We start from the raw sequence: 12,830 nt of genomic DNA on the forward strand, positions 1-12,830 counted from the left end.
GTGAAATCATCGACAGCAACACCAAAGTAATATACCAGAACAGCAACTACACACATTTTAAAATTGCAGAAGCAGTCCTAATTGACATCAATAAACCAAAAATAAATATACAACCAAAAAAATGACAACCTCATTTATTTGCAGCATGAATTCGAAAAATAAGTTTATTTTGAATTTTAATAAACTAAACGTTCACCAAAAAACATTAGTGAGAAAAATTGAAGAAACGAACAACAAACATATTAACACCAAACATTCGGTAGAATTTATAGAATATTGTAAATATATATATATATATATATATATATATATATATACATATATATATATATAACTCCAGTTCTCCAAATAACTTTTGAAACATGCACTCACTTTTCCTCTTGTTCCATGTGAATGTAATTTTTTAATCAATATATCATGGTTGGGGTTGATGAAATCAAAGGCCTTTGAGAGATTCATAAATACACCTACGGTTAGTAATTTTTCAATAAGATTATTCATAACATATTGCAGTAGTTGCAACACAGCGAGCTCAGTTGGGTATCTGAGAAATATATATATATATATGTGTATGTGTGTGAGTGTGAGTGTTTGCCTTTGAACAATTAATTTGACGGTAGCAACTATTTCCCACCAGTTTTATTTATCTAGTAGGTTATTTTTAAGTTAATATTTGAAAAAACTATTAAAACATATAAATAATTATTATAATAATTGTATTTTTATTCAGTATTTTGAGTTTTGCTGATTCGAATCATCATTACGAACGATGGCCCTGGAGCAATGGCTTCTCCGTGGTGGAAACGATCGAAGCGACGAGAAGACCTCCAGAATAAGGGGATTCAACAAAACCACATCAACATTTTTGTTCAATTCTCCAAAAATCATCAGAAACATTAACAACAATGATGTCAATGTTAATGCTACTAACTTCCGGACTAACAAAATTTTAAAATCATCATCACCACCAAATGAAATTTTGAAAATCATGCAATTCAACTGCAATGGCATCCGAAAAAGGCGAAAGGAATTAGAACACCACCTCATTTCCAACAACATCCAAATAGCGGCAATACAAGAAACCAAACTTTCATCACCCTTAAAAAATATCGAATTTTCCAACTACACAGTTTACCGCAGAGACAGGTCAGGTAAAAAAGGCGGCGGACTACTCATGCTTATCATCAACAGCATTCAGTATGATAAAAAACCACTACCAAGCCCAAACAATGACGTCATTGAACAGCAAGGTATCACCATCAAAGTCAACAACACTATGATCAACATCATAAATATCTACATTCCACCTCAAAGTAAATGCCCAAAAATGTTCAAAGCATCACTTTCTCATCTGCTTTCCATACCAAACCTAATATTACTTGGTGATTTTAATGCTCATCACCAACTTTGGCATTCAAGCCTTCAAAACGATCGTGGAAACAAACTGGCTAGCGAAATTGACTGTTCAAGCTGCGCTACACTCAACATGAACTCATCTACCTACTTACATACCAACGGGAAACTTAGCTCACCTGACATTTCAATTACATCCTACTCTCTAAAAAACAAAATGGAATGGAGCACCAAAAGAGACCTTACTTCTGACCATTTTCCAATACACATCACTTTTCTAACAACTTGCAAAGCTACAAAAACATCTAGAATTCCAAACATTCCAAAACATTCAAAAGCAAATTGGAACAAGTACAAAATTGAAACCAAAAACGTGTTAACTGTCTTTATCGTCATTATTATCTTGATTGTTGTGCTTTATTCTTATTCAAACCTATGACAGTGTATTGAAGAATATATGTAAAAGTTAGAAACTGATTTGTTAGAAATTATTTTTAATTTTCGATCCTGAAAAACATAATTAAATGACTATTGATTTGTAAAAACAGAAAAAGAAGAAGAAGAAGAAGAAGAGGAGGAGGAAGAAAAATGTGGATATAACTCATCGAAATAGCAACCCATATAATTTAAAAGTTGGTGAATTGGTAGTCGGAAATCGACGACCGATTAAACGTCGTCTATTTGTTTTGTATACCGGATTCTGGTTTGATAAAGTTTTACAAGTGAATGATTGAATGAATAAATGAAAGAATGAGTGAGTGAGTGTAACGAATAAATGAATGAATGAGTGGATAGTTTTCTCCATAATGGATAAATTAAAAATTTAATCTGCGGATATTTTAAATGATATAACATATAAATGGCCATGTGCAAATTCTAGCTATTTACAATTATAATAATTAGCATTTTATATCCATCTTTGTCAGATTAAAAAGAATTAAATTAATAATTTGTGTAATTTAACAGTCCTAGCTAATAAAAATAACATACACCGTATATCCTTTATTGTATAATTGTCCTCAATAAATTTTTTTTTAAATGAAATGAATTGCAAGCGTTTTAAAATTTAATACAGCGCCATCTGTACAAAACGAGACAATAATTTTTTTAGTTTTTTAATTATTTCAAAAAATTTTATTAATTCATTCGCTGTTTTTGGAGCTATGTATTGTGGTGGATATGAATCAAATTTATTTTTCAATTAAATCCTATTAATATTTATTTTTATTTGCATTTATTATATTTACAACAGTATTGTTATTTATAATTTATTTTTGCCATTCTAGTTATTAGAAAAATTAACACGACGAATGTTACCTTGATGAGTTTTAGACAATTTATTTTTTTATTATTGATATTAATTAGCGTTTTAAATATGCAAAATTTTGTTAACGTAACGAGCTACCGGTTCAAACATAGCAAGTCAAACACTCGTCACCAAGGCGCTCACATGCAAATGAATTTTTCATCTTTTGATGCCTCACTGGATGGCGAGAGATTACGAACGATATAATTAAACAACAGGTAAGCAAGTATATGGCTGAAAGTGGAAAGAGTTGGAGATTTTTTTTAATGAGTGAGCGAGTGAATGATTAGATAAATGAATGGATAAATAAATAGGTGAATGAATGAATGAATAAATGAATGAAGGAATGAATAATAGAATGAATGAATGAATAAATAAATTAATTAGTAAAGGAATGAATGAATGATAGATTAAATGAAGAAAGTAAAGAATGAATGAAAACAGTGTATGACTAGTTACGCTAGTTAGAATTTTACTCATAACAATCAAGGTGCAAGCCTCATATTGTTAAACACAGCAGTATATTACTTAATTATATTTGATAAAATTTACCGAATTTTTGGATTTTGAAAGTTTACGGTTGAGCTTTTCAAGATTTCTAACAGTAATTTTGAGATTATTATACAATTTCTTAAAATTAATAGGAAAATTGTTTGTGTTCATAGAGAAGAGGATAGGCCATACTTCGATTTTACTCATCATCATCGCTAACGATGAGGATGATGATGATGATGACGAAGGTAAGAGTGACGATGATGATGGTGATGATAATTTTTTTAATTATTATTTTAACATTTTTCTGACGAAACAAAAGTTCGCCCTTCATGTTGGTTAATCAGCGTGCAGTTTCAATGACAGTATGCATCGGCAACGCTAAAAAGTTCTGGACCAGCAGCATACATTACGATCAACACGGATGATTTTTACGTCAGTAGTAATAATTACCAAAATTCGGAAAATTGAAATTAATTTTGCGATATTTATTATATTCATATTAATTTGTTATTGCATTTAACAATATTTAATCATTCTGTGATTAGATTTGTTCTTCTTCAGTCTTAAACTGGATATTTTCATAAGAAACCCTGCCCATCTCAAAACAATAGACCTTTATATGCCTTTATATTTTATTTACTTTATATGCCAGTTTTCATATTGGAGACGAGCATATAATGTTCGATTTTTACATAGGACTGTCCTGTTGAATCAATTTTTTTTAATTTTTTGCTGCTTGTGTTTAAGTTCATTCTGTAACGTTTATTTATTATAAGCGTCGAACGTATCATACGATCATTATTGTCAATAGTTCGCTAATTATTTTTAGTTGAACGAAGATAAATTTATCAATTTGTTATGCAATTTCTGTACACAGTCAATTATTCATGGCCATTATACATTTTTCAGTTGTTATCATTCATTTGATTACATTTCAACAGCTGTTTGGAGCAAGTGCCATTTTGTATGCACGCCCTATAAATCTAAGCTTCCACGTATAGATAATGCATATATATATATATATATATATATATATATATATATATATATATATATATATATATATATATATATATATATATATATATAAATACATATATATATATATATATAAAAAATCTTTATTTTGATATAAAATTTAATATTTTTAGTTCAAATGGTAAATTTTATTAAGTTAATTGATGGCGTATATAAATTAATACAGCGCTAAACCTAAAAGAGAAATGATTTGATGAGAATTAAAACCTCAACAACATGTTACATCCACGACAAGTTGTCCCAACATAGAAAATGTTCTCATTGCTAGTTGAGCCTGCCATACTGCAGAACGACAAATATGTACGTTGATGTGCCTTTCTTGGTAGTTGTTGATGTTAATTAACCACTTTCAAATCACCGACAGAAATGTTTTGTAATTTTCTAAAGAAATATTGTTTGAATTGTCAGACTAAGTTAATTATCATTAGAAAAACGTTGTAAGTTTCAGTGTTTTGCTGATGTTTTCCTGAGGCTAATGATATCGTAGAAGAAGTTCTCTTTTTATATGCTTCTTTGTTGTTGTTTATAGTTCAAAATATAATTTGTTCTTTCTGCCAACTTTTCGTGTATCATTTCTACTTCATTTTACTTGCTATTTTATTTTGCTAAAAGTGAAAATTTAAGAAAATTGCGGAGAGAATTTTTTCAAATTTGTTTTTGCAATGTTTACACTAGATGGCATGCCGCTTACATTCTCCAAAACCATTAACGAATTGTTAAGCAGATAAAAATTTGAATTGTAAAAAAATGACAACTCGGTGAATTAACTCATTGCTATGCGGAATAATTCTTCTGCCAAATGAGGATTAGCATCTGATGGAATGCTTTCGTTAGCACACTTTTTTGTTTTCTTTCCTTGCTTTCCAATTTTGTCGCAATCACGCAGACGTTGATGATTGCCTGGCGGTAATTGTGTTACTTTGTTGCATAATAGCTTTCGTTAGTAGTTGGCTAGTTTGTTGATAGAATGAAAGAATGTACACACACACACACACACACACCATACACACACTCCACACACATACACAAACACACACACAGCTGTTTACATAAGCGCATAAGCAAAAACATTTCATTAAATAAAAATACTCTTCTCAAACAAAAGCCGTTACAGATAATTCATTATTCTAAACTGAAACCACGTGTCAGGGTTGCTTGTTTGTCAGAAACCAATAATAAGAGAGAAGATGAGATAGAAACATGAACATGCGAGAGAGAGAAAGAGAGAGAGAGAGAGGTTTTGTTGAATGAATGATCGGTTGGTTGGTTGTAGCAACAGCAACAGAAGAACTCTGGTGTCAAGTTAACTGACGGTTTTAAACAAATTATTTTAAAATTTGTTTTAAAAATTTGTTTTTAATAAAATAATTCGCAAAACCTATTTAGGTAGTTAGCTAAAAGAATGAAGTTTTGATTTATTTTATTAAATCAGCAAACCATCCAAAAATTAAAATGTGTAAATACCGTAAATAAATTTCTATTATTATCCCACTGTTTTGTGGAATGGTGGTATAAGAATGGTGACTTTTTTTAAAAAGTTCATCAAAATTTATTTCAAATTCAAAATTTAAATGTGTAGAAACTCAACCTATCCAACAAGTTTGACAACTTATATACATATCAATAATTAATTCATAAATTAAATTAATTTTATTACCCGACAGAACTTATAAATTACTTAACCGGCTCAGATGCTTGATAACATTTTTAAAATTCTCAATGTAGGTAACAATGTTTTTCCAATTGTTAAAATCCACTTAAAAAATAATTTATGTATTGGAAAACAAAACGTGGAGAAGTATTAAAATGTCAGTGTTCGTAAATGAAGCCACGTTTCATTCCAATTTTTACTTCTTATTGTCTAGGAAAGCGGAATAGTGCAACTGTAAAAGAGAAGAGGCCGTCTGTACAGAAAAAAAATTTCTAATTTATTTTCAAATAATGGCAGCCCAGTCCTGTCACTTGTTGCCTGGGAGGAAGCAGGCACGAACATATTTTGCTTTGTGACTTTTTCAAATCCAAGCTGAAATTTTTTGAAAAAATGTTTGTGATATTACATCATAAAATTATAACTCAATTTATGCGCAATTATAACGACAACTTTAGCAGAAGTAGACATTAGGCTGTAATTAGATAACTTTGATGTCGAATAGCTGATAAGAGTACTTTTCAAATTAACTGTTTTCTACATAATGAAATTGTCATTGTTCATATTTATCTAATATTAATCTAATTGTTTGAAAATGTTTACAAATTTTTAGCAAATTTCGCAAAATTTTAATCGTTAGCGACGGGTTTAAGTTTTTTTTTGTAATAACGGTAAGAAAATTGTTTTAAAAAAGACAAAAATTATAATTTACGTATAGTATCATGAAAATACCACAAGGATCCATCGATGGTTTTCTGTCTGTTATGAAAATATTTTACAATCAAAAACATTGTGATGTCTAGATGGGGTATTTGAATAAATAAATCAATCAATCAGTCAATAAATATGAAAATCATTGTTAAATAATCATGGAATAAAATTACTTAAATACTATTAATTTAGATGATAATTTTGCTCAGCTGAAACATCTTAAAAACGAGACTCAACTTTAGAACATAAATTCGTTCGACATTCAGGTGAGACATTTCAATGAGACATTCAGTTTAGTACTGCCCAGCTTGATTTCAATACCATCTCTATTCATTTTCATTATCGTAACAGTTAAATGCTCCGAAGCAATTTTTTTGGATTACCTACACAGCAGCGCCGTGGGACAACACTACACAAGACATCAATTGCTGCTCTCTCACTCACTCACTGACGCGACAACAAAGAGAGCCATCCATCCACTTATCTCTCCACTTACCGTAGAGAAGTAGGAACGTGCAAAGCTGATAAATGTCGTAAAACAGCTGACAATAACATTCACCGCCATGCCCCTTAAATTTCACGCAATTCAATTCACGCTAATTGATATCCCTGCGTGTAGGACTGCGTTTTTATCATAGCACAACTGAACAGAGGTCTGCGTAAAAATTTTTATTTTCTACATTGTGGTGTTTCAGTTCGCTTTTAATACAACACATTTAGTGGAATTTATTTCAAATTAAATCACATTGTGATCTTAAAAACGTATTAGTTAATGAATAATTTCATGATTTTAACATTCAAAAAAATAAATAAGAAGTAGAAAAATTATTTACTTGACTCTATCGATCATAAAAAAAAACTTAAAAACAATGCTTGTTTCAGCGTTACTATCTGTACATATATTTTATAACCTTTTATGACCTGGTGCTCTAACGCTCCTCAAAACGGTGGAAATTTTAAAATTTGCGTTCGTAGGTTTAATCAAGTGATTATTCTTGGCCACTGAATTTTGAAATTATTGTAATAATTTTTAAATTTGTTTTCTTTAATTAAAAATACCATTGATTCATCAACATTGTGTAGTATTTGTCGGAGTGATATCTCAGTTAGGAGTTTATAAAACAAACATTGCTATTCATCAATAGTTCACAGTCAGCAGCTGATTCATTGGATGGAGTTAATTTGTTTGCTTTGATGAGATTGCGCAGATGCCTGTCGCAACTGAGGCTGAGCGTCTGAGAAGAAAATTGATGCGCTGAATCAGGGCAGATGGTTGATCAATTCAAACCAATCAAGCACACGAGCGTGTATATCCACCATTTGAAAGATGTACAAACGTAATTAAGGGCTCTTGGTTGTAAATAGTCCATGTTAATAGTTAAATATGCAGCTGAAAGAAGACTTTCACATATAAGTTCAATATGTAATCGATATAAAATTAATAGCATTATAAAGAATAATATTTAGAAAATAATAGGATTAAGAACGACAATATTAAAATAACATGTTCAACATGAAGGAGTCTTTTTTATCATTGAACCAATCCCACGCTGGCAAGCACCAGGAGCATTTATAATACAAATAAAAAATTTCTTCATGAATGAACAACATTGAAAGTTATTGGTAGGATTCGTAAATAATTCACTCACATTGATTATTGTTTGGCAGACTTTCAAATGCTTCTGTCTGTCTGGTGTCTGGTTTGTTTTTATTTGATTTTTTTCATAATTTGTGGTTTCTGGATTTAATATCATTCATTAATGCTGTTCTTGTGTTGTTGTCCTTCTCCGCAGACGTTACAACAGTCCCATGCCCGGTTGCAGTTGCCGCTCATAATTTCCCCACACGTGCGTTCGTTTGTATCTCAAAATGAATTTCTCTTAACAAGTTGTTTCATTTAAAAAAATTTGGCAGCTGTGAGATAGTTTCAGTTTAAACCGCATACTGGCATCAATGAATCTATGTAGCCATGAAATTTTGAAAAATCCAACTGATAATCATTACAGAATTAGTCGAATTATAAAATTACTCCAAGCTTAATATTTCCAAATCTAATAGAACATGTTGCTGCTTTTGACAAGTTAGCTCAAAGAGTAAGAGTGCAACATTTCGCGCTGTCTTTGCTATTGCATGCTCGCCGGGTTCAAAACCTATCTGTCAAAAACTAAAAAAAAATAACGGCCTAGCACATACATAGAAATGCTTGCATGCAATGTGACATGTGCGTGTGTGTGTTTTCATGTGTGTTTGTGTGTGTTTGTGCATGCGTGTGTGTGACAGTTAAATTTTGCACACAAATCCAAATTGAAACATTTTGTATGCAAGCAGATGTGCGCTCTATTGAAACACACAATTAAAATCACAAAAAATTGTTGGATGGTCAACTAACTATTCAAAACAAAACGTGTTACATCTTTGACCTTTGACGTACCAGCTAACACTCTAACCTCACAGTTTGCCCCCCCCCACACACACAACACACACACACACACGGGACGGTTTGATGGCATATAATTCAATTCTTCAGCTTTTTCTACAGTAAACTTTGATTTCTTCAAATTGCATTTTCTCCATTACGGTATTATATTATATATATGACACACACAGATACACACACACACGCACACACACACACGCACACGTATATATATATATATATAATATATATGACGCAATAGTTGGTGACGCCAGAGAGAGAGAGAGAGAGAGAGAGAGAGAGAGAGAGAGAGAGAGAGAGAGAGAGAGAGAGAGAAAGAGAGAGAGAATGAAGTTCGTTGTCTGTGTCATGTTCTTCGTACATGCTCTCAAACCGTTCAAACGGGTTGAATCGAACGAGAAGTGCATTTTTATTTTTTCGTGATGGTTTTGCTGGATTCAATCTTTCTTTGTGGTTTTAGTTTTGGTCCTGGAAAGTTTTATTGGAATGGTTTGAGTTCGTGTACAATTGTTAAAAATTAAAAACCACAAGCGTCCTAATTTTTTTACATGTAATTTATACTACAATTAAATTTACTACAATAAACTTGAATCGATGTAATAAGCATAGCTGAATATAATTGAAATAATTTCATAAATAAACATGAAAAAATAATGCTTTAAAAATAATAAAATATAATAATAAAATTAACATAATTCAGTAAAAGTAGTTTCATTTAATTTTTCATTTTATAACAAATTGTTGTGAGCTTTTCACTTCTTACTGGCCCATGAGGTGGAATCAAATAAGTTGAAACATTGGAAGTTATTGGAGGTTCAGTCCCGTCACCATTACCATCATTGCTGGTTAGTTTTTTCTATTCAATTTTTTAAAGTATTAATTTACATTTTAATTATTCATGATAACAAGAAATACCAGAAAATTATTGAAAAATGATAGAAAATAATTTCAAGAAAATTACAAAAATTAATAAAGAAAGAAAGTCAAGTGGAGAGCATGCGATGAAAAATACAAGTGCTAGGACTCGTGTCAATGGAATAGAAGATTGTATCGATCGGCGGTTTCGCGATGGTGATTAGGATGATGATGATTATGATGGTGATGATGATGATGACGATTGTGATGATGATGATGATTATTATTATTATGTTTATTATGGAAAATACTGATCAGCTTACGTCAATTAAATAAAAAAATCTTTTTATATGCTATTTCGTAAGATAATGATGGTGATGATGATAATAATAAATAATACTGGTGATGATGGTGATGGTGATAATGATAATACTGATGATGATGATGATGGCGATGATGATGGTGGTGATGATGATGGTGATGATGGTGATGATGATGGTGATGATGATAGTTAGTTATGAGAAAGGCTCATCGATTCATGCCAATAAATAGAGGTTTTTATGATCTGTCGTTTTGTGATGTTGGTGTTGACGACGACGATGATGAAGAAGATGATGATGATGATGGTGATGATGGTAGTGGTGATGATGATATGATGATGATGATGATGGTGATATAAACAAGATGATGACGATGATGATGATAACTTTAATGATTGCTGAGATGGAATTATTTCAACAAAATTATTACCGTTATAATAATAATCATAATTATTAATAATTATTCTTAAACATGTGAGGTAAATAATATTAGCTCTGTTACCAAATTTGGCTTGTTGAATCCACCAACCAACAACGACAACAAAAAAATGCATGTTGTCTCGTTGCACGAAGCATGTGGTGGTAGAGTTGTAAAAAATATGAACGCCAAGTGAGCTACCCTTAATCTATTTGCGTCGGGAATGGTTCGCGCTAATCCATCCTACAAGCTTTCGTTCAAGCCCGCTTGCTATAAAAATCTGTTTTTATGTCTTTGCGTATGTTTGATTGTTTGTATGTTTGTACGTTTGTGGGTTTGTATGTTTTTTGGTTTGTTTGTTTGTTATTATGTATGTTTTTTATTAGTTAGTTTTTTTTGCACACAGAAAGAGGGAGAGAGAGAGAAAGGGAGGGAGGGAGAGAGAGAGAGAGTGTGTACAAATACACACAACTCCATGTATCACACACATAGGTATACAGATAATTGATACGAATTTCTCTGCATTTGAAACCGGTGTCTTTAACACCGAATCAAGCGTTTTAATCACTACACTATCCCGCCGCGCAGACACAACCACACAAATTCTTATTTTATGCACGGGCGTTAGTCTCAGTGTCTATCTTCGCGAGTGAGTTTGCTTTCTCTTCATTGAGATTTATCTGCCAGGCAATTAAGATCTCTCAACGTGTTTGCAGGTGGCGGGTTGTTTTGTAGCAATCTATTCTTCGTGTTGGCATTTGCATTTTTATGGAAATTATTTTTTCTAGCGTGTGGGTGTCTATGTGGGTTGTCTGTACTGTCTGTACGTGTGCCAGTGTGCCAGTGTATGTGTGTGTGGTGCGTGTGAGTGTATGTGTGTGTGTGTGTGTTTGTTTGTTCTGTTGTTCTAACCTACACGCGTCCATCATGCTAGATAGACTTTTGTTTTATTGATTGGATCGTACATTCAGGTTCTTAAGAAGCAGCACGAAATTTGTTTGCATGTACCTAAATCAAAAGTTGTAATTTTCATCTTCCGTGCTTACTTCTAACATCTCAAAACAAATAAAAATAACTCAGTGAGGCTCTATTGATTTTATTTTATTTATTTTTTGATTTGTTTTTGATTCAATTCTATTGTTTTGTTCATCTGTGTGCTTTATGGCATTAATATGCTGTGCAATGTTTTTACAATATCTTTATACCTGCTGCATTGTCATAAATCTGAAACATTGTTCTGCTAAAAGGAATGTGTTGTTTGCACATGCACACGCAAATGTGATATCTACACTACAAACACACAGACACACACACAGACACACGCACACACACACACAAAAACTATATACTTAACAACAACACTCACATACATAACATCATCCCACAAACATATACATTACAATCCTAGATATGGTATTTACACGCGCACCAGAGACCACGCATACAGAAACGCACACACTTACACACACCTCGCACATATATCTACACACACTCACATATCTACACACACACACACACCACACACACACACACACACACAATGGTATTTACATATACCTGGTTATTTTTAATACATAATTTGGGGGTCTCGTGGCCGAGTGGTTTAGCGTGTCTGTCTACCACTCCCACGACCCGGGTTCAAATTCTGCAGTTTCTACGGGTTCATCCGGGTAACCGACTCCCGTCCATCCTTTCGAGGCTGGTAAATGGGTAGACGACGTAAGTTGTCGCATGTTGGCCGGCGAGGTGGCTCAGTGGTTCAAATGCGCGCTGAGTCAAACATCTCAATGGCTATCATATACTCAGCGTATATGATGCGGTGCTTGCGCGTGCACCTAAATACATATGTACGTCGTGTGAAAAGGATAAACAGCCTTTGTGGCGAAGATGGCTGCTTCAAATCAATAGATGAGGATTTGAAGAACATAATAAATAAATAAATAATAATATATCTGTAACATTGTAAGTGGTTCTTCGTATGTCAGAGCTGCAATAATAAAGACTAATAAAAAAAAAAAAAATACACTACTTATTATAAACACACCACCGTCAGTCATCACGGTGGTGTGTTTATTTCATTTGTCAATTTGTTGTTTGGCTGTTATGAAATTCTCCCACCATCAATATTAACTAGAGCGACCAGAGGTGGATTCAGATTTTTATGTTAAAGTGGGTGACTACAAGTCAGAAGCTGATGACATTTTAGCTGATTCTTGTAACTCCCATTAACTTCCATTCATTCCAACTTA

At 32.3% G+C, this 12,830-nt stretch overlaps 1 protein-coding gene across 1 annotated transcript; it reads left to right on the forward strand.

The window, feature by feature from the left end:
- Window positions 1-769: 769 nt before the first annotated feature.
- On the forward strand, window positions 770-2,087 carry HELRODRAFT_178124 (hypothetical protein; the record flags this gene model as incomplete). The annotated part of the gene is made up of 2 exons (XM_009026266.1): window positions 770-1,726; window positions 1,902-2,087. The coding sequence occupies 2 exons, from the start codon at window positions 770-772 to the stop codon at window positions 2,085-2,087; spliced, it is 1,143 nt and encodes a 380-aa protein (XP_009024514.1).
- Window positions 2,088-12,830: the final 10,743 nt, after the last annotated feature.

The sequence above is a fragment of the Helobdella robusta genome (assembly GCF_000326865.2).
Source record: "Helobdella robusta unplaced genomic scaffold HELROscaffold_46, whole genome shotgun sequence".
Lineage (NCBI taxonomy): Eukaryota > Metazoa > Annelida > Clitellata > Rhynchobdellida > Glossiphoniidae > Helobdella > Helobdella robusta.